The sequence below is a fragment of the Acomys russatus genome, chromosome 11 (assembly GCF_903995435.1).
Source record: "Acomys russatus chromosome 11, mAcoRus1.1, whole genome shotgun sequence".
Lineage (NCBI taxonomy): Eukaryota > Metazoa > Chordata > Mammalia > Rodentia > Muridae > Acomys > Acomys russatus.
The window spans coordinates 58,237,584-58,257,324 of NC_067147.1; the positions used below are offsets into that span (position 1 = coordinate 58,237,584).

Genomic DNA, 19,741 nt, shown 5'->3' on the forward strand with positions numbered 1-19,741 from the left:
GTCTGGGATCTTGTGCGTGAAGAAAACCAAATCCTATGGTCTTGCCACTTAGAAAAGGTGAATCAGGGGTCTGGAGAGTTGGCTCAGTGGTTAAGAGCACCGTCTGCTCTTCCAGAGGACCCGGGTTCGATTCCTAGCACCCACATGGCAGCTCACAACTGTCTGTAACTACAAGATCTGACACCCTCACACCAATGCATAAATTAAAAAAAAAAAAAAAAAAGTGAATCAGAACACACGTGAAAAGCTCAGGGAACGAGTAACAGAAAGAGCGCGCTCCCCTTGCTCCCAGAGGAGGCCTTTTCAGGGAGCCTGGAACCATGTGTAATTACTCAACGTTATTTTCAGGAGTTTAAATTTTTCCAATCAATGGCACTGTGCTCAGTTCTCTGGGAATGAATGAGAGTTTCTGAGCACAATGAAGGTTTAAGGTGTGAGAGCTCACCTGACCCCAAGCAAAGAAGGGTAATCCTTTACAATAATGAAAAATAGGGCCAAAGTTCCAACAGACCTATGGCCACAATGATCTGAAGTCAAAGTTGGGGAAAAGTCTGATTAAATTTCACAGAACTAAAGACATCCTCACACACGAGTGCATGGCAGACGTTAAATCCCAGTCGTGGCAGTTAATTGCATTGGTTAGTTGATATAGAGCCAATGTCAATTTCCGGGTGTTGAGCCGGGTTGTCTTATGTAAGACATTAAGGGAAGCTGGGTGGGTGCTGGCTTTTACGGAACTTCACTGTTTTCCTTTTGTAACTTCTGGTGAGTCTATAATTATTTCAAAAGAAAAAAGTAACAAAACAAAGGCGAACTAACCCTGCCCAGCTCAAGCACCTCGGAGCCCGCCCCACATTGCTCTCCTCTGGCCTCCCCAAGCCTCCTTGGCTGGGCGAAGCCCGCAGAGGAGTGAAGTGGGCGGGGCGTCTCCGCGCACGCGCAGTCCTGCCGCCCGGGCAGCGCCGCTGGCCGGTGGCGCATGCGCAGTCTCGGCCGCGGCGGCCCCTCGCCACAGCCTGAGGGGTACTGGGGAGCCTTGGCCCCTCCGCGCTGCCGTCTTTTCCGGCAGTTGGGGTTCTTCCTGTTGTCCTCTCCCGTCGCGGCTCGGCGGCCGTGCTCCCTCGGAGTCCCCGGCGCGTCGCGGTCGCTCTCGGGCTGCCCGCACGTCTCGTCTGCGCCGTCGCCGCCGGCCCCGCGCCTCCCTCCCCCCCCGGGTCTGGTGAGTGTCTCGCGGCCGTCGCCTCGGGCGCACGCCGCCTCGTCCGTGCGCAGCTTCTGTGCGCTCCGGGGCTCCCCTTCCCGCCGCGCGCCCTGTCCCCGCGTCCTCCCGGCCTCCTGACAGCGTTCTGTCTTTGGTCCCCTCCCCCCCGAGGCCCCCTTGCTCGTCCGCTCTCTTCACTCTGTCGGCGCTGGGGCTGGCAGCCGCTCCCTCTTCTCCTCGTCGCCAGCTTTGTGTGCCGGCCGCCACCGGCCCGTCCCCTCTGGGACCTCGGTCAGAACCAGTCTTCACCTTAGCCACCTCCTGGGCGGCAAGAACTCTAGGGTGTCTGAGGTTCGAGAGTCCCCCTGGGTAGGTGTGGGACCTTGGAGCGCGTTTCCCTAATTCGCGGTTAGTTTGGAGTGTGTGTGCGTGTGCGCGTGTGTGTGCGTGTGCGCGTGTGTGTGTGTGTGCGTGTGTGTGTGTGGCTTCCTGTCACCTTAAGCTCACCGCAAATGGCCAGAGGAGCGTTAAGAAGAACTGTGAAAAGGAATCGAGCTGCAGGAGAGGAAAAAGTGGGTTAAGAGTCAGAGGAAAAGTGTGTCCAAAAGCGCACAGCAGCTGCCAGCGGCAGCCTATAAAGAACCCAAAGACACAAGAGAATCCTGTTCAAAAACGAATAGGAGCCTCAGCGTGAAGTAGACCCACTGCTTCCTCTTCCTTCACTCACCTTGGCTGTGAATTAACCAGTACATGCGGTTTCCCTAAACAGAAAAACCACCGCCGCAGCAAGAGCTGCTCCCTGCCCCACCCCAAACATCAGCTACCAGCTTCCTCATAACAGGACAGCTCTGTCCTCCCCACACCTTCTTGCATCCACCTCTCCATCACAAACGGAGTGTTTTGTTTATGTGTTTGTTTTGAGGCTGGGTCTCAAAGGTGAGCTGTGTAACTGCGGCTGGCCTGAGATTTGTTGTGTAGACCAAGGTGGCCTCAAATTCACAGAGATCCTCCTGCCTCCGCCTTCCGAGTGCTGGGATTAAAATCGTGTGCCGCCACCACCCAGCTCACTTGTGGCTCTATTGTTGTGGCGTCAGCTGGAGTTATCCAACGAAAGATAATAGACCTTTCGGTCACAAAGAAAGAAAATGTTGGTGACGGGGTATTTGTAGAGATGACAGTACCATGGAAAAGGCCCCAGCCAGGCATAACTATGGTGAATAAAACTGTAGTTCTCACTTGAGCATATTCTGAGTCCACGGACTTTAGTACTGAGCTTTATGAAGAGTGTATATGCTTTGCTGAATAAAAAATAAAAAAAGCCAAGCCTGTTGGTGCACGCCTTTAATCCCAGCACTTGGGAGGCAGAGGCAGGTAGATTGCTGTGAGTTCAAGGCCAGCCTGGTCTACAAAGTGAGTCCAGGACAGACAAGACTACACAGAGAGACCCTGTCTCGAAAAAAACCAAACCAAACCAAAACAAAAACAGAGCCGGGCATGGTTGAGCATGCCTTTAATCCCAGCACCTGGGAGGTAGAGGCAGGTGAGAGTTCAAGGCCAGCCTGGTCTACAGAGTGAGTACAGGACAGTCAAGGGTAACACAGAGAGACCCTGACTTGAAAAACCAAACAACCGGGGCTAGAGAGATGGCTTAGCGGTTAAGAGCGGTTGTTGCTCATGCAGAGGTTCCAAGTTCAATTCCCAGCAACCACATGGTGGCTCTAAAACCATCTATAATACGGTCTGATGCCCTCTTCTGGCATGCCGGTGTGCAATCAGTAGAGCACTTGTATACATAATAAATCTTTAAAAAAAAAAAAAACCAAACAAACAAAAACAAAGAACAGAAATCAGTAACCTTCTAAGATTCTCTTGCTCACCATTCCTTATCTTTGCAGAGTAGAAGGAGACAGACAAATAAATAGGACTCCAGTGGCTTGTGGGTCAGGGCAGGGAGTTTGAGTTACGGAAACCGGGAGGGAAAGCCCTGTCTCTAAGAAGCTCTTGGTTGACCCAGTAAACCTGTAAGTTCCTATTGGGCAATAATAATTGTACCTTTTGATTAAAGGTTATTAGAATTAGGCTAAAGCTTTCATGAGGGAAGGTAGAGAGAAGGGGGTGAACAAAGGTCAGAAGGGCCAGGTGAGGTGCTGCACACCCCGGGGAGGCAGAGGCAGGCTGCCCACAGAGTGAGCTCAAAAGGAAATGATCCTGTAGTCCTTAGCATTGTATTAGATATTGAGCAAAAAGGAAAGATTTTGTTCGCCTAATATATTTGGCATCTTTAAGTGCACTCAATATACTACTAACTATCTTAGCTTTTTCAAGGTAGAGTCTCACGCTGGCCACAGTGCTACACGCCTGTAATCCCAGCACTCTGGGAGGTGGAGGCCGTGGGATCTCTGGGAGGTAGAGGCCAGACTGGTTTACAAAGCTGGGACAGCCAAGGCTACACAGAGAAACCCTGTATGGAAAAACCAAAAGGGAAAAAAAAAAATAGGGTCTCACTATGTAGCTCTGGCTATCTGGGAACTCTGTAGACCAGGCTGACCTTGAACTCAGAGAATCTGTCTCTGCCTCCTAAGTAGTGGGATTAAAGGTGTGAACCATTATGCCTGGCTTCCTATGTATCTTTTTATTTTGATTGATTGATTGATTTTGTTTTTCTTTTTTTCTTTTACGGTTTTTCCAGACAGGGTTTCTCTGTGTAGCCTTGGCTGTCCTAGACTCGCTTTGTAGACCAGGCTGGCCTCAAACTCACAGAGATCTTGCCTGCCTCTGCCTCCCGAGTGCTGGGATTAAAGGTGTGCGCCACCACTGCCTGGCTGATTGATTTATTTTTTGAGACAGGGTTTCTCTGTGTAGTCCTGGCTATCCTGGAACTTCACCAACTGGCCCTGTGGATCTTTTTAAAGTGTAGGAGGTAATATTGGTGACTTGTATAAGATGTATCCCCCCCCCCCTTTTTTTTTTGTTCTGGCATAGAACCCAGGGCCTTGGGCATGCTGGGCAAGCACATGCAAGTGAACTACTGCACTAGCCCTAAGTCAGAGTTTTGTTGCCCAGTTCTTTATGTGCCAATCTGTAAATGTTCTTTTCCTTCAGCTGTGCTGACAACTAGACATCCTTAGCTTGCTCAGCTCAGACTCACTAATTACTCACTGTATGGAAGGAATAGTCTGTCTGCATGCCTGTCTTCTTTCTCTAGCTCCGAGCTGTAGCATGAACCCTTACATAATTCTAGTTGTCAACCCTTGCTGCCTGTAGAACTGTATATGGTGGTTCATACTTGCAATCCCAGCACTTGAGAAGGTACGGCAGGAAGATGGCCATGAGTTCAGTGCCAGCCTGGCTTCCAAGTGAAACCGTCTACCACTTCCAGTGTGCACACACATGCACAGACAGGCACAGGAACTATGTATGTAGACTCTCCAGAAAGTTTCAGGCAACTCTTTTTTGTTTGTTTGTTTGTTTTTTATTTTGTTTTGTTTTGTTTTTTTTGAGACAGGGTTTCTCTGTGTAGCCTTGACTGTTGTGGACTCACTTTGTAGACCGGGCTGGCTTCAAACTCACAGAGATCCACCTGCCTCTGCCTCCCTAGTGCTGGGATTAAAGGTGTGCATCACCACGCCCAGCTTGACAACTCTTATTTTAAATTTTTATTTATTGTGTGTGTGCATGGGTGGGGGTGTTTAGAGGCTTGAGGTGGCTTCCCATTGCAAGTGTGAGGAGGTCAGAGGGCAGCTTGTGGGAGCTGGTTTTCTCCACAACCCTGTAGGTCCCCAGCATTGCATTCATGTCTTTAGGGTTGGTGGAAAGCACTTTTGCCCGATGCCATTCTACTGCCCTGGGGTTTTGGTTTGTTTGGTTTCTTTTAATGTCTGGTTTTAGGTATTCTCTCCAAACACACTTGGAGTGTGTGTGGTTTTCACTGTGGGTGGAGGGTGTACAGGCTGACAAATAAGAAACCACACCCAAGCTTCATACGCCAGAGGTTTTTAAATCCTCTACCGCTGTTCTGAAAGCAGTGCGCTTCAGTATTGGTGGGGACTTCCCTGTCAGAAAACAGGGTGATACTTTATGGGACTAGGTTTAAGTCATTCAGGGTTTTGCATTTGTGAATACGTAATTTTTGCTGTTGTGGATCAAAATGTTTGGTACTAAAATATCTTTGATTTTGAATATCTGCTCTGAATGCACTATTGTTTATACAGTTTTTGTCTGAATATCTTAAAAACAAAAGGCGACCCATCTCCCCCACCCCCCACTCCACCCCCAAAAAACCAAAACCAAACTACTGCTGTTAATCACAGCACTCAGGAGGCCAAAGCAGATGGGTCATCGTGAGGCCAACCAGCCATACTCACTGAGTGCCAGGCCAGGCCAGGCAGGCCTTCACAGCATCACAGCCAGACTCTGTTCCTGCCTCCAGGTTCCTGCTTGAGTTCTTGTCTTCACTCAGCAGGCTATGACATGAGATATATAAGCCTAATAAACTGTGATTCTCCGAGTTGCTTTGGTGATGGTCTTTACCAGAGCAGTAGAAAGCGAACAGGTGTCATGTGCCAGGTTCTCCTGATTACAGCCTTTGTTTCCTGTTGCTGTGATAAAACACCCTGAGAAAAGCAACTTGAGGGAGACAGGGTTTCTTTGGGTCACTGTTCCAGGTTAGAGTCCACCACTGTGGAAGTTAAGGAAGCAAGCCCTTGAAGCAGCAGTTCCTATCACATCCGCATTAAGGCAGGAGCGCAGTGGGTTAGTGCTGTCTGTTAGTGCTCAGCTTCCTTTTTCAGTCTTTAAAGAAAAGAAAAAGGTGTTCGTATGTGTATGTACAGCAGATACAGACCTGAAGAGGGGGTCACGTTCCCTAGTGATGGAGTCCCAGGTGGTTTTGAGTTATCTCACGGGAATCCTGGGAGCTGAACTCTGCAAGAACAAGGTTTCTAAACTGCTGAGCCGTCTCTCCATCCCTGTTTGGTGTTACCCACAGTCGGTGGTTCTTTCCACATCAACACAATTTATTTATTTCTTTTTTGGTTTTTTTGAGACAGGGTTTCTCTGTGTAACCTTGGCTGTCTTGGACTCACATTGTAGACCAGGCTAGCCTTGAACTCACAGGGATCCACCTGCCTCTGCCTCCTGAGTGCTGGGACACATCAGCACACACACACACAAATCTCCACATACATGTTCACAAGCCCACCCAGGTTAGACATCTGTCCTGAGATTCCCTTCCCAGGCCATCCTATACTGTGTCAAGCTGACAGTTACAATTAACCAGCACACCCGGCTTGTTTGCCTGACTCTTGTTTTGTATTTGTTTGTCCTCCACAAAGAGTGTACCAATTAATATCTTGACCAAGGCCTAGGGGGTGCCTGATTGTCAATGCCACCTGGAGGACGCACACTGATGCCGATCTGTCTTTCTAGCAGCCATGGCAATGACAGGATCTACACCGTGCTCATCCATGAGTAACCACACGAAGGAAAGGGTGACAATGACCAAAGTGACGCTGGAGAATTTTTATAGCAACCTTATCGCTCAACATGAAGAACGAGAAATGAGGTAAAGAATTTTGTTTGAAAACATTGTGTTTTGAGGCTGGGGATGTTGCTCTGAAGCAGAGCGTGTATTTGTCGTATACAAAGCAAAAACAAAGCAGAGACAAGGATGAAAAACTTGGTGTGCTTACACGTTGTAGAGTCATGTCTAGTGCATGAAAGGAGACCAGGGCAGCAGCTGTCATGCCGTAGCCTGCCTGTTGCAGTGGAATGGCAGTGTGACGGTTCTCCAAATATTTTCTATTAAAGCTCTATCTACTGGCAAATAACCCAGCATGCTATTGCATTACAAAAGGAGATAATCTGGTCCTATCACGGTGCCCTTCATTAAAGCAGTGTGATGTAATGGAGTCTCTGCTTGGGGGTCTGAGTCCTGCCTTATGAGTAGCCGCTGTATGAGGCTGGAGCTAGTTCCTAAAGTCTTTTTTTATGTGTCAGCTGCCTCAGCAGGAAAGTGTGGATAATACCTTTTGCCTTGAAGGATTGCTAGGGAGTTACCTATAGCAGGTGAGTACTTGCCATTCTAACGACTTACTTAATAGGACTAGTGATATCTGACTTTTGTTTTGTGTTTTTGTTTTGTTTTGTTTTGTTTTGTTTTGAAGACAGGGTTTCTCTTGTAGTCCTGGCTGTCCTAGACTGCCCAGTTTTAAAAAACAAACCAAGCCACATGTGGTAATGCATGCCTTTAATGTCAGCACTGGGGAGGTAGAGCCAGGTGGATCTCTGTGGGTTTGAGGCCAGCCTGGTCTACAAAGCAAGTCTAGGACAGCCAGGACTACAAGAGAAACCCTGTCTCAAAAAACAAGAAAATAAAGTAAAATAAAACTAAAGAACAAAACCGCAAAAACCTGCTAGGTCTCACTAAACAGTCCTGGCTATCCTGAAACTTACTATGTAGACCGTGCTGTCCTTGATTTTATAGAGCTCCACCTGCCTCTGCCTCCTGAGTGCTGGGATTAAAGTCATGCACCACCACTCCCAGCCTTTCCCCCCCACAACTAAAATATAGTCTTGGCTTTTTGTTTGAGACAGGGTTTCTCTGTGTAGCCCTGATTGTCCTGGAACTCACTTTGTAAACCAGGCTGGCTTTGAACTCAGAGATCAGCCTGCTTCTGCCTCCTGAGTGCTGGGATTAAAGGTGTGTGCCACCATGCTTAGCTGTTGTCTTGACTATTATTGAATTTCAGGGGTTCTCTTTTTCTTTTTTGTCTTTCTAGACAGGGTCTCTCTATGTAGCCCTGGCTGTCCTGGACTCTTTTTGTAGACCAGGCTGGCCTTGAACTCATAGAGCTCTACTTGCTTCTGCCTCCCTGAGTGCTGGGATTAAAGGCATGTGCCAGCACGCCTTGCACACATTTGTTGTTTTTGTTTGAGAGTGTTAGTACACATATCACAACATGTGTGTGGAGGTCCAGTGTCCTGGGAAAGCTCTAACGTTCCACTATACACGTTGGTCTAGGGATAGGACTCGGGTTTGGTGGCAGGTGCCTCTACCCACTGAACCATCTTGAAGAGCCAATATTATTTCCTTGTTTAACTGTGGTAGTTTGTGTTCTAAGAAATCTTTGCCTATTTTCGAGACATAGAGACATTGTCTGTTCTGGAATTTTTATAGGCTTAGTCTCACAGATTTAGTTCCATGATCCATAGTAAATTAATGTGTGGATAGGGCTGTGTGTATGCTGTGGCACATGTATGTAAGTCAAAGGACAACGTTCAGGACTCAGTTCTTTCTTTGTATCTTTACATGGGTTCTGGGCTCAAACTCAAACTGTGTAGTCCAGCTTGTGCAGCAAACACTGTTAGCCACTGAGCTGTCCTGATGGTATACAGTTATTTCCACCTAACAAACATTGATTTTGGACATTGTCAGTTCTTCAGTTTTTTGTTTTTTAAAATAAATTTAATGTATTGGAATTATATTGAATTATGTAGATCAGTTTGTGATGATTGATGATGTAACAATGCTGACATTTCTGACAGCTCAACATTATATATTTTTGTACTTCGTAAATCTTTTTTGGGAGGTAGTGAGACGGCTAAGGGGTTAAGAGAGCTTGTTGCTCCTGAAGGGCCTGTGTCCAGTGCTCAGCACCTACACGGTTCCTCACAACTGTCTGTAACTTCAGTCTCAAAGGGTCTAACCCCTCCTTCTGGTGCCCATAACCATCACGTAAAATAAAAATAAATCCCTTTTAAAAAAAGATTTATTTAGCCGGGCGTGGTGGCGCACGCCTTTAATCCCAGCACTCGGGAGGCAGAGGCAGGCGGATTGCTGTGAGTTCGAGGCCAGCCTGGTCTACAAAGTGAGTCCAGGATGGCCAAGGCCACACAGAGAAACCCTGTCTCGAAAAACAAAACAAACAAACAAACAAAAGATTTATTTATTTATTATTTATATAGTATCTGCCTGCATGTGTACCTACATGCCAGGAGGAACCAGATCTCATTATAGATGATTGGTTATGAGCCACCGTGTGGTTGCTGGAAATTGAACTCAGGACCTTTGGAAGAATAGCCACTGCTCTTAAGCTGAGCCATCTCTCCAGCACTGCTCCCCCCCCCCCTTTTTTTAAAAAGACAATTCTCTCTCTCTTCTCCCCTACCCCCTGCCCCTCATTGTCCTGGCTGTTTTGGAACTCAATATGTAGACCAAACTGGCTTGAAACGCACAGAAATCTTCTGTCTCCCCCTCCATCTCCCAAGTGCTAGAATTAAAGGCATACCACCACACCCAGCCTAAAAATAAGGGCCGGGCATGGCGGCACACTCCTTTAATCCCAGCACTCAGGAGGCAGAGGCAAGCCGATCACTGCTGTGAGTTCAAGGCCAGCCTGGTCTACAAAGTGAGCCCAGGACAGCCAAGGCTAACACAGAGAGACTCCGTCTCAAAAAACCAAATATAAAAAATAAAAATCTAAAAAGACATTTTAAAATAGTCTTTCTCTCTCTTAAAGCAGTGTTCAGTATATAGTTCCCACATTTTGGTTGCTGTATTACATCTAGTATTTTCATATAGTTGTAAATATTTAGAATCCTAGCCTCCGGGCGGTGGTGATGCACACCTTTAATTCCAACACTCGGGAGGCAGAGGCAGGTGGATCTCTGAGTTGAGGCAGCCTGGTCTACAGAGTGAGTCCAGGACATCCAAGTCTACACAGAGAAACCTGTCTCAAAATACAAACAAAGTCAGACAATTAGAGTGTTGTTGTCCACCTGTTGCTGCGTGAAGTTGCAGAAATGTCAGCCCGGTTGGTCAGCTGTGGTGAGTAGCTCTCATCATGGAGACAGGAAGAAGACAAAGTCGTGACAGGGAGGGCCTTGGGCAAGACCCTGTCCCAGAAGCATGTTCCTGTCACCTAACTCAGTTCCTTTACCGCCCAAGGATTTATTCAGATTTTGGGTCCATTAATGGAGTAAAGTGTTCATTAGGTTAGAGCCCTCTTGACTGTGGCAGAGTGTCTGGGAACAGTATGTACATTGTGCCTTCAAAATCATTATCTCCTGGTGAATCTTTTTCATGGCATGTTCTTTTTTTTTTTTTTTTTTTTTAAATCCAGCAGTTGGTTTGGTTAGTGGGTTTGATTTTTGCTTGAAACAACAGTGATTGGCAAGGGTTCCCTCAGTGAATAACTAAGGTGATTTTGTTAGAAATGAGGTTTTAAGCTTTTGATATTAGAGGAAAATAGCCTTGGTAATAACTTTAGTGACAGTGGACAGTGGAATATTTGTACTTTTAGAATATGTCTAGTAATATATGATGGAGTTTTGAACACCTAAGTTTTGGGCCAATACACATTTTGTTTGGTTTTTGGTTTTTCGAGACAGGTTTTCTCTGTGTAGCCTTGGCTGTCCTGTACTCACTTTGTAGACCAGGTGGGCCAATAAATTTTGAGAGCAAATAATACAATTTTTATTTTCATACTTTGTGCCTTAGTCTGATATAAAAATTTAGTTAAACATCTAATTTCTACCACCCAAAATGTAAGTTGTGTACTGTTCCTTTGTTTGTTTGTTCGTTTTTTTGAGACAGTGTTTCTCTGTGTTATCATGGCTGTTCTGAACTTGCTTTGTAGACCAGGCTGGCCTCAAACACACAGTGACCCGCCTGCCTCTGCCTCCCGAGTGCTGGGATTAAAGGTGTGCACCATCATACCCGGCTTGTACTGTTCCATTTTAATAGAATGCTAAGGTTTACTTTATTTTATTTATTTAATTTGATAGAGTCTCACAGGCAGCCTTGGCTGGCCTTTTGCTAATCCCCTGGCTCAGGTTCCAGAGTGCTGGTATTGTAATAGGCGTGTGCCATCACATCCGGCTAAAGGTTTACTTTCAACAAAGGACTTACTGCATGGGGAGATATGTCTAAACTCTGGAGATAAAAGAAAAAATAAACCTCATTTGGCAATTACCTCTTGTATACAAGTAAAATAGAAAAAATTTGAGCCGCTTCATGGAAATACTGTGGCAAGTTCCACAGGTTGGTTGAGAACAGTTCACTCTCAGGGTGTGGCGGCCACTTCCACCTGGGAGCTAGAGGCAGGAGGACCAGGAACTCCAGAAGAGCTTCAGCTAATGTGAGTCTAAGGCCTGTCTGACTCTATGCGAAATGTCTAAAATACCAACAGGAGAGTTAGTCCCTCAGGTGGTCTGTGTTTCACTGTGCTTATGCGTGCTTCCCGGTCTCCTGGGGCGCTGCTGGCAGGCCACACTGCTCTGTACGTCCTGTCGGTGTGCTTTCTTTAGCCCTTTAGTCTCTAGTCTTCTCTAGAACAGTGACTGCCCTCCTCTTCTCTCTTGTGTACAACTGTGGTGCCCACTAAGTATTGGTAAGTACTAGTCACGAAAAATAATAGTTTGAATAATTTATAACCATCTGATTAAAACCAAGGAAACAGGTGTTTCCTCTGACAAAATATTATTGTTGTTGTTTTTTTCTTCCTGAAGACTGTTGTGGTAGATTAACTAAAGCCACAAACCTAACTTAATGCATAATACGGGTTGCCCTTACCCTCTGAGTGGGGTGGCTGCTTTCCTGTGTAGGAGTGCACAAAGCCTGCAAGTTTCATAGATATTCTTACCCACGAATTCTCAGTGTGGGTCAGTGGTTGAGCACTTGTTTAGTGTGTGCAAGCTTGCAGTTCATTCCTCAGGACTGAAAGAGGAGAAGACGAGGAAGAGGAGGAAAAGAAGGAAGAGAGGAGGAGAGGACGAGAAAAAGTAGAGAGAACAACTATTCTCTGAGGTCTTTTTTTCCTCCTGAGACAGGGTTTCTCTGTATAGCCCTGACTGTCCTTGAACTCCCTCTGTAGACCAGGCTGCCCTCAAACTCAGAGATCCTGCCTCTGCCTCCCTAGTGCTAGGATTACAGGCATGTGCCACCACCTGACTCATTTTTTGTTTTGTTTTTTTGTTTTTTTGTTTTTTGAGACAGGGTCACTCTGTGTTAGCCTTGGCTGTCCTGGCACTGCCTGACTCTTTGAGGGTTTTTTTTTTCCCCTCCTCCTGAGACAAGGTTTCTCTGTGTATCCTTGGCTGTCTTGGACTCACTTTGTAGACCAGGCTGGCCTGGAACTCACAACGATCCACCTGCCTCTGCCTCCCTAGTGCTGGGACTAATGGTGTGTGCCACCACATCTGGCCTTTTCAGTTCTTCTTAATGATGCAGAGTTTCAAATAATCTGAAACTCAGTAGAATATTAATGAGGATTAGTGACCCAGGGTCAGTTGCATTTAATCCTAGGGTGGGAAGTCCAGCCCTTCTAATGGTTTCTACTAAGTATCAAACTAGGGTTGAGGTCTGAAGGACTAGTATGCTAGATTTTTCAACAAATGTGTAATACTAACTTTTAGGAGTTTTCTTAGGTATATCTCAGTATTGATCATGGAGATACGGTCACAAGTGATTTCTATACTGTTTTTCTTGTTTGTATCTGTCTCATCAATAGAAATTAGAAATGTATTTGTTTAGCTCTTGTAGAGTTGACCAACCCTCTTTTTCTTATTACCTTTGAATGCGGCTGTGCCAAGAAAGGAGCCTAGCTAGGTTTATAAAGGGAGCCAGTTATAGGTAGTAGTCATGAACGTGTCTGCACACTGTTGCATGACTGAGCTCCTTTAAAAGTACCCTAGAGGTGCTGAGGAGGTGGCTCAGGTGTTAAAAGCACTTGCTGCTCTTGCAGAGGTTCCTAGCATCCACATGGAGGTTCTTAACCAATTATTAATCCAGTTACAGGCGATCTGATGTTTTCTTTTGACCTCTGAGGGCACCAGACACACATGGTGCACAGACATATAGGCAGGCAAAACACTAACACTCACACACATACATCTAAAAATTTTGATGATACCTAAAAGAAATATCTGTGTATAAAACAGTCTTCCTGTAGAAGATGGAGCTCCAAATGTACTCCCTTCCCCTTTAAGAAGCTTGCAGTCCCCTAGAGCAATGAGCACACATGGGAACCTGGAGTTCACACTCTGGGGCAAAGCTGCCTGGGAAGTGGCCTGGTCTCTCCAGGGTCCTGGGTGGAGCACTGCAGGCGAGAGGAAGAGTGGCTTGTGTGAAGAAAGGTGAGGCCATTCCCTAACCTGCTGTTGCCACATCTTCATCCCTTCTCAAGCCTCGGAACACTCAGGAGTTTCCAGACGCCTTCGTATGCTGTCTGAAGTGCTTCATCAGCTGCTGTAGACTGGATGCTCTTGCATACAGTTTTATTTGCTTATTTATTTATTTTTAAAGATTTATTTATTGTGTATACAGTGTTCTGCCTGCATGTACACCTGCATGCAGAAGAGGGCATCAGATCACATTACAGACGGTTGTGAGCCACCATGTGGTAGCTGGGAATTGAACTCAGGACCTCTGAAAGAGTAGTCAGTGCTCTTAACCTCTGAGCCATCTCTCTAGCCCTATTTTTAATTTAATGTGTACGGCTGTTTTGTCTGCATGTATGTCTGTGTACCACTAGTGTGTATGGTACCTGCAAAGGCCAGAAGAGGACGTCATACAGCATAGTGATGCAGGTACAGACAGCGACATCATACAGCCCAGAGCTGCAGTTACAGACAGTGACATCATACAGCCCAGAGCTGCAGTTACAGACAGTGACATCATACAGCCCAGAGCTGCAGTTACAGACAGTGACATCATACTCAGTGCTGCAGGTACAGACAGTGACATCATACAGCCCAGAGCTGCAGTTACAGACAGCGACATCATACTCAGTGCTGCAGGTACAGACAGTGACATCATACAGCCCAGAGCTGCAGTTACAGACAGCGACATCATACAGCCCAGAGCTGCAGTTACAGACAGTGACATCATACAGCATAGTGATGCAGGTACAGACAGTGACATCATACAGCCCAGAGCTGCAGTTACAGACAGTGGTGAACCGCAGTGTAAGTGCTGAGAACACAGCCTGCTCTTGCGCAGTCGTCAGTGTGTGTCTCTCTGCTTGTCTGGATCACTGATGGATGGTGGACAGAGATTCAGCCTGTGTGCTTTCCTGCATCTTCCTGAATTAATGGATGTTCTGTAGTGTTGGCTATAGGGATTTACTTGTTATTTCAGTTTATCAAATCATTATGAAGCTGTAGTTTAAAAAAAAAATTAGGGCTGTAGAGATGGCTCAGCAGTTAGGAAACACTGGCTGTTCTTCCAAAGGACCTGGGTTCAATTCTTAGCAATCACATGGCAGCTAACAGCTGTCTGTAATTCCAGTTCCAGGGACTCTGACATCACACAGACATGCATACGTGCAAGCAGAACACCAATGTAATAAAGATAAATTAAAAAAAAAATCCTTGAACCGGGCGTGGTGGCGCACGCCTTTAATCCCAGCACTCGGGAGGCAGAGGCAGGCGGATCGCTGTGAGTTTGAGGCCAGCCTGGTCTACAAAGCGAGTCCATGATGGCCAAGGCTACACAGAGAAAGAAACCCTGTCTTGAAAAACCAAAAAAAAAAAAAAAATCCTTGGGTGGATTGTGTGGTATAAGATACTCTAACCTCTTCATACGAAAAAGGAGAAAATAATTCTTACTCCTCCCCCCTCTATGTATTGTTTTGTTTCTTAAATTTGATATAACAGAGCCAGATGTTGGTGGTGCACGCCTTTAATTCCAGCACTTGGGAAGCAAAGACAGGAGGACCTCTGAGTTCAGGCCAGCTTGGTCTACAGAATGAGTTCCAGGATAGTCAGGGATAGAAACCCTGTCTCCAAAAAACAAAACAAAACCAAAGCCCCTCAGGCTGCTCTTGAACTTACTGAGCACATGAGGCTGGCCTTCAGCTCTTGATCCTCACGCTTTCGAAACCTAAGTGCTGGTATTACAGGTGTCCACTACTTTGCCTGGTTTCTTTGTTATTTTAGTCTCTTATACATGTAGAGCTAACAAAGAATGAAAATTTTTACTTGTTTTAGAAATAGGAATTTAAACAGTTTATAAATTACATTTGTTAGGCTGTGTGTGCACACACACACACACGCGTGCCAGGACATGAGTGGAGGTCAGAGGGACAGGTTTCAGGAAATCAGTTCTCTCTCCATCTTGTTGGTCCTTGGTGCCAAGCACCTTAGCCCAATAAGCCATCTTGCTAGCCATGATTTCATTTATAAACACTAAATTCTGTCACTTGTCATTAAATTTCTTGTTTATCCATGTGGTTTTTCTTAAGTACATTATAAAAATGTATTTCATGACTTTTTATCTAAATGAATGCATACAAATGGTTAACAGTTTGTCTATAGGCTTGCCAGAATACCAATGCTATTTTATATATATATATATTTTTTTGTTTGTTTGTTTGTTTATTTTAGACAAAAGAAATTAGAAAAAGTGATGGAAGAAGAAGGCCTAAAAGATGAAGAGGTGATTTATTGGGAGCTTTTCCCTTGGGCCCCAGCGTGAAAGGTTGTTTTCTCCGGCAAGGTAGCTTTGGTGCCAGGGAAGTGTTTGGCTCAGTGACGGGAATCTGAGGGATGGCGGCTTTTGGATTCAGTTACTCACGCAGAGGAAGACCTTAATTAAACACTCAGGAGAGTAGTTAATGAGCTTTAGAGCTCTAAGGTGAAATTAGCAAAGCTAAATTAAAACATAAAAGAACAAGGTGAGCATCCTACCAAGTCCGTGGTGCTTCCTACCTGTAATCCCAGCACTTGGAGATTGAGGCAAGCAAACTGTGCAAGACTGAGGCCAGCCTGCACTACAGAGCGAGGGCTTGTCTTTCAATGATGACTGAATTCCCTGCGAAGGGTCTGAGGAAGCACGGTGCATTTCTGAACTCATTATCAGAGCAGAGTGCTGGCTCACATCAGCCTACAGATGCAAGGCAAAAATACAACCAATGAGGGACGATGAAGGGGACCAGATAGCACTGGAAATGCCTTCCAACATCAAGTGACAGCCCAGGACAGTGATAACAAATGCCCAGTGTTTGTAGGAAAACTAGGAGTTCAGGCATGGTGTACTAGTATGTACTGGGCTTGGAGGATCTAGAAAAACACACCTGAAAAAGGGCTCAAGGAAAATGTTGATTGTCTTTCTTGACTAGAAATGCTAGAACAGTGGATTAGTGAAGTAGTTCTCTGAGGAGCCTCCACACCCTTTAGTGTGGCTTGTTACGTCTCATGCCAGGGAAGGGCTCTTGGGATGCTGTCGTGTGAGTTATGCAGACTAGTGTGGCCCTGCTTCCCGCTGCGCAAGACAGATAGGACTTGGTTTCAAAGTTTCAGCTTTCCTCCCTTTTCTTTTTTAAACATCAGAAACGACTAAGGAGATCAGCACATGCTCGGAAGGAAACGGAGTTTCTTCGATTAAAGAGAACAAGGCTTGGACTGGAAGATTTTGAGTCTTTAAAAGTTATAGGCCGAGGAGCATTTGGTGAGGTAAAAAAAATCCCACACCATCAAAGCTTTTAATATACTATGAGCTCCTGACTGTGTTACCCAGCATGAATATATGGGGTTCAGTGGGTTGGCTTGCAGGCTTCACACCCTCACCTCTCGTCTCTCTTCTCCCTGGTTCACTGCCCCAGATCACTTCTCTGTCTTGTCAGGGTTGGCATTGGCACTTTGTTCTTTTGGAGCGAGCCACACTATGTAGCCCAAGGTGGCATCAACTCTATGCTCCCCTGCTTTAGCGTCCAGAGAGCTGGACTTACAGGCATGTGCTGCTGTGCTTAGATCCTGACATCAGTATGTTTATGCAACAATTCTGTATTCTTTTTTTTTCCCTCGAGACAGTGTTTTTCTGTGTACTCCTGCTGTCCTGGAATCACTTTGTAGACCAGGCTGGCCTTGAACTCACAGCGATGTGCCTGCCTCTGCCTCTGCCTCCCGAGTGCTGGGATTAAATGCATGTGCCACCACCACCTGGCTAATTTGTAATCTTGACAGTAACCCATTTTATAGCTGGTGAGATTAAGACTCTGAAGATTTGCACTGTCACACAGCTGTTGAGCAGGAGACCAGAGGCTGGCTGGAGTCCTCTGCTTTAACATTGTGGCTTTCCAAGGGCCACCAGGCTGCAAGGGGGTGCGGATGTTTGTCTCTACTCCTTAATCCCTGCCAGATGCTCAGGGTTCTAGAGATGGTCTGCGCTTGTTAAGGTGTGTGCCTGTAGTCCTAGTAGTCTAGGGGCTGACGCAGAAGGACCACAGCTTGCCCAGTAGCCCAGCTTAGCTAGTGAGAGCCTGTCTTAAAACAATAACTGAGTTGGGCAGTGGTTGTGGTACACACCTTTAATCCTAGCACTTGGGAGGCAGAGGCAGGTGGAACTCAGAGTCCAAGTGAGTCCAGGCAGTCAAGGCCACACAGAGAAAAAACGAAGAAAGGCCTTGACTCAGTAGTAGAGAATTGAAGGCACTTGTAGCTTGACCCAGCTGCTGTTTGTCTGCGGTGTCAGAATCAAGTTAGGCAGGTGCTGCGCCCTCAGCTGCATCCCAGGTCCTTAGCCCAGATCTTACAAATGAAACCTCCTCCATCACACTACCAGGCTCCTGGGGGAAGCTTGAAAGAGCTCATGAAAGGTCATTCTCATTAATGGAAAACACCCAAAAGACAGCCACTGATGCAATAATTACTTGGTCTTTTTCTAGAAGGAGAAGCACATTATAAAAAACAGTACTCGGGGCTGGAGAGATGGCTCAGGTTAAGAGCACTGTCTTCTCTTCCAGAGGTCCTGAGTTCAATTCCCAGCAACCACATGGTGGCTCACAGCCATCTGTAATGTGATCTGGTGCCCTCTTCTGGTGTGCAGGTGTGCAGGCAGAACACTGTATACATAATAAATAAATATTAAAAAAAAAAAAAGCAGTACTCAGGGGGAAATGTCAGTAATATCTTAAAGATGCAGGTAAAAGGTAAAAAATTGACCCTTCAGTTGGGAATTACAGTTAGCCCTTTGAGAATAAGAAAGTGCTTTTCAAAATGCTCCCTGTTCAGAGAAAAATGGACATAGTACTTGATAAGGGAAACATGCAAAAAGACGGAAAAACACTTCGCAGCCTTTTAACTAAGATCAAGTGTAGTATCTGCTCTTATCAGCTTATCTGGTATGTCCTCCATCTGAGGGCAGTAAATTAAATGGATTTTTGGAGCTGGGAGATGGAATAGCAGCTTGCTTCATCCACTCTGCGATTCAACTTGGTATTCCAGTAAGGAAAAGAAAAATGTGTGTGTCTTGGGGAAAAGGGGGAGGTGTTCATGAACTTGCCAGAAGGTTTTTCTTTTGTTAATAGAGCATTTTCTTTTCACAATATAATTGTCTTTTTAAAAGCATTGGAGAGTGGGGCTAGAGAGATGGCTTATTGTTTAAAAGCCCTTACTCTATTTTCAGAAGACCTGAATTCCGTTCCTATCACTCATGGGCAGGTCACAACTGTCTATGACTGCGACTCCAGGGCATAGATCACCTCTGGCCTCTCAGGCATCTGCGTGTCTGAGTAGATGCCCACACAGACACGCACACCTGCACAGAACTGAAGAATAATGAAAATCGCTTTAAAAACTGGAGAATGAGCCAGGCATAGTGGCACCGGTCTCTTTTTGTAGTTTTGTTTTGTTTTGATTTGTTTTTTTTGGATCTTTTTTGAGACAGAATCTCTCTGTGGTAGCCTAGGCTGTTCTGGACTCGATTTGTAGACCAGGCCGGCCTTGAACTCACAGTGATCCGCCTGCCTCTGCCTCTCAAGTGCTGGGAGTGGCCGGCTTAAGTGGCACAAGTCTTAATCCCAGCACTTCGGGAGTCAGAGGTCTTGTCTACACAGTAAGTTCCAGGACTACATAGAAAGACTATGTCCTTTAAAAAAAAAAAAAGCCGGGCGTGGTGGGGCACGCCTTTAATCCCAGCACTAGGGAGGCAGAGGCAGGCGGATCGCTGTGAGTTCGAGGCCAGCCTGGTCTACAAAGCGAGTCCAGGACAGCCAAGGAGACACAGAGAAACCCTGTCTCCAAAAACCAAAAAAAAAAAAAAAAGCTGGAGAAATGGCTCAGAAGTCCTGAGCTCAATTCCCAGCAACCACATGGTGGCTCACAGCCATCTATAATGTGATCTGATGCCCTCTTCTGGCCTGCAGGTGTACATGTAGGCAGAGCACTGTATACCTAATAAATAAATAAATAAAAATTTAAAAAGTAAAATAGAGAACTTCATTATCTAATAAAACATTTTAGAAAGAATTTAAAGGCCTGGGATGTGGCTCAGTGCTTAAGCACACATACTGCTATTGCAGAGGACCTGATTGAGTTCAGTTTCCAGCCCCCACCCATCTCAGGGGGCTCACAACTGCCTTTAACTCCAACTCCAAGGGATCTGACACCCTGAAGCCCTGGGTTGGATCGCTGGTGCTGGAAATACAAATCTTTAGCTTGGCAGTGTGGGTTCAACCTAGCGTTTCTTTATTTTTTTTGTTTTTTGTGACAGGGTTTCTCTGGCTGTCCTTGAACTCAGAGATCCGCCTGTGTCTGCCTCTC

At 45.9% G+C, this 19,741-nt stretch overlaps 1 protein-coding gene and 1 non-coding gene across 2 annotated transcripts in view; both read left to right on the top strand.

The window, feature by feature from the left end:
* The first annotated feature begins 6,631 nt into the window (after positions 1 to 6,631).
* Positions 6,632 to 19,741, top strand: part of Stk38 (serine/threonine kinase 38) — a 31,420-nt gene continuing 18,310 nt past the window's right edge. The window contains exons 1-3 of the mRNA XM_051153406.1: positions 6,632 to 6,764; positions 15,587 to 15,638; positions 16,532 to 16,654. Coding sequence (XP_051009363.1) covers positions 6,634 to 6,764; positions 15,587 to 15,638; positions 16,532 to 16,654 — 306 coding nt within the window. The 5' untranslated portion in view covers positions 6,632 to 6,633. The remainder of the gene's footprint in view (positions 6,765 to 15,586; positions 15,639 to 16,531; positions 16,655 to 19,741) is intronic.
* Positions 18,262 to 18,452, top strand: LOC127196027 (U2 spliceosomal RNA). The gene has a single exon (XR_007831430.1). It is a non-coding gene; the product is annotated as a U2 spliceosomal RNA (small nuclear RNA).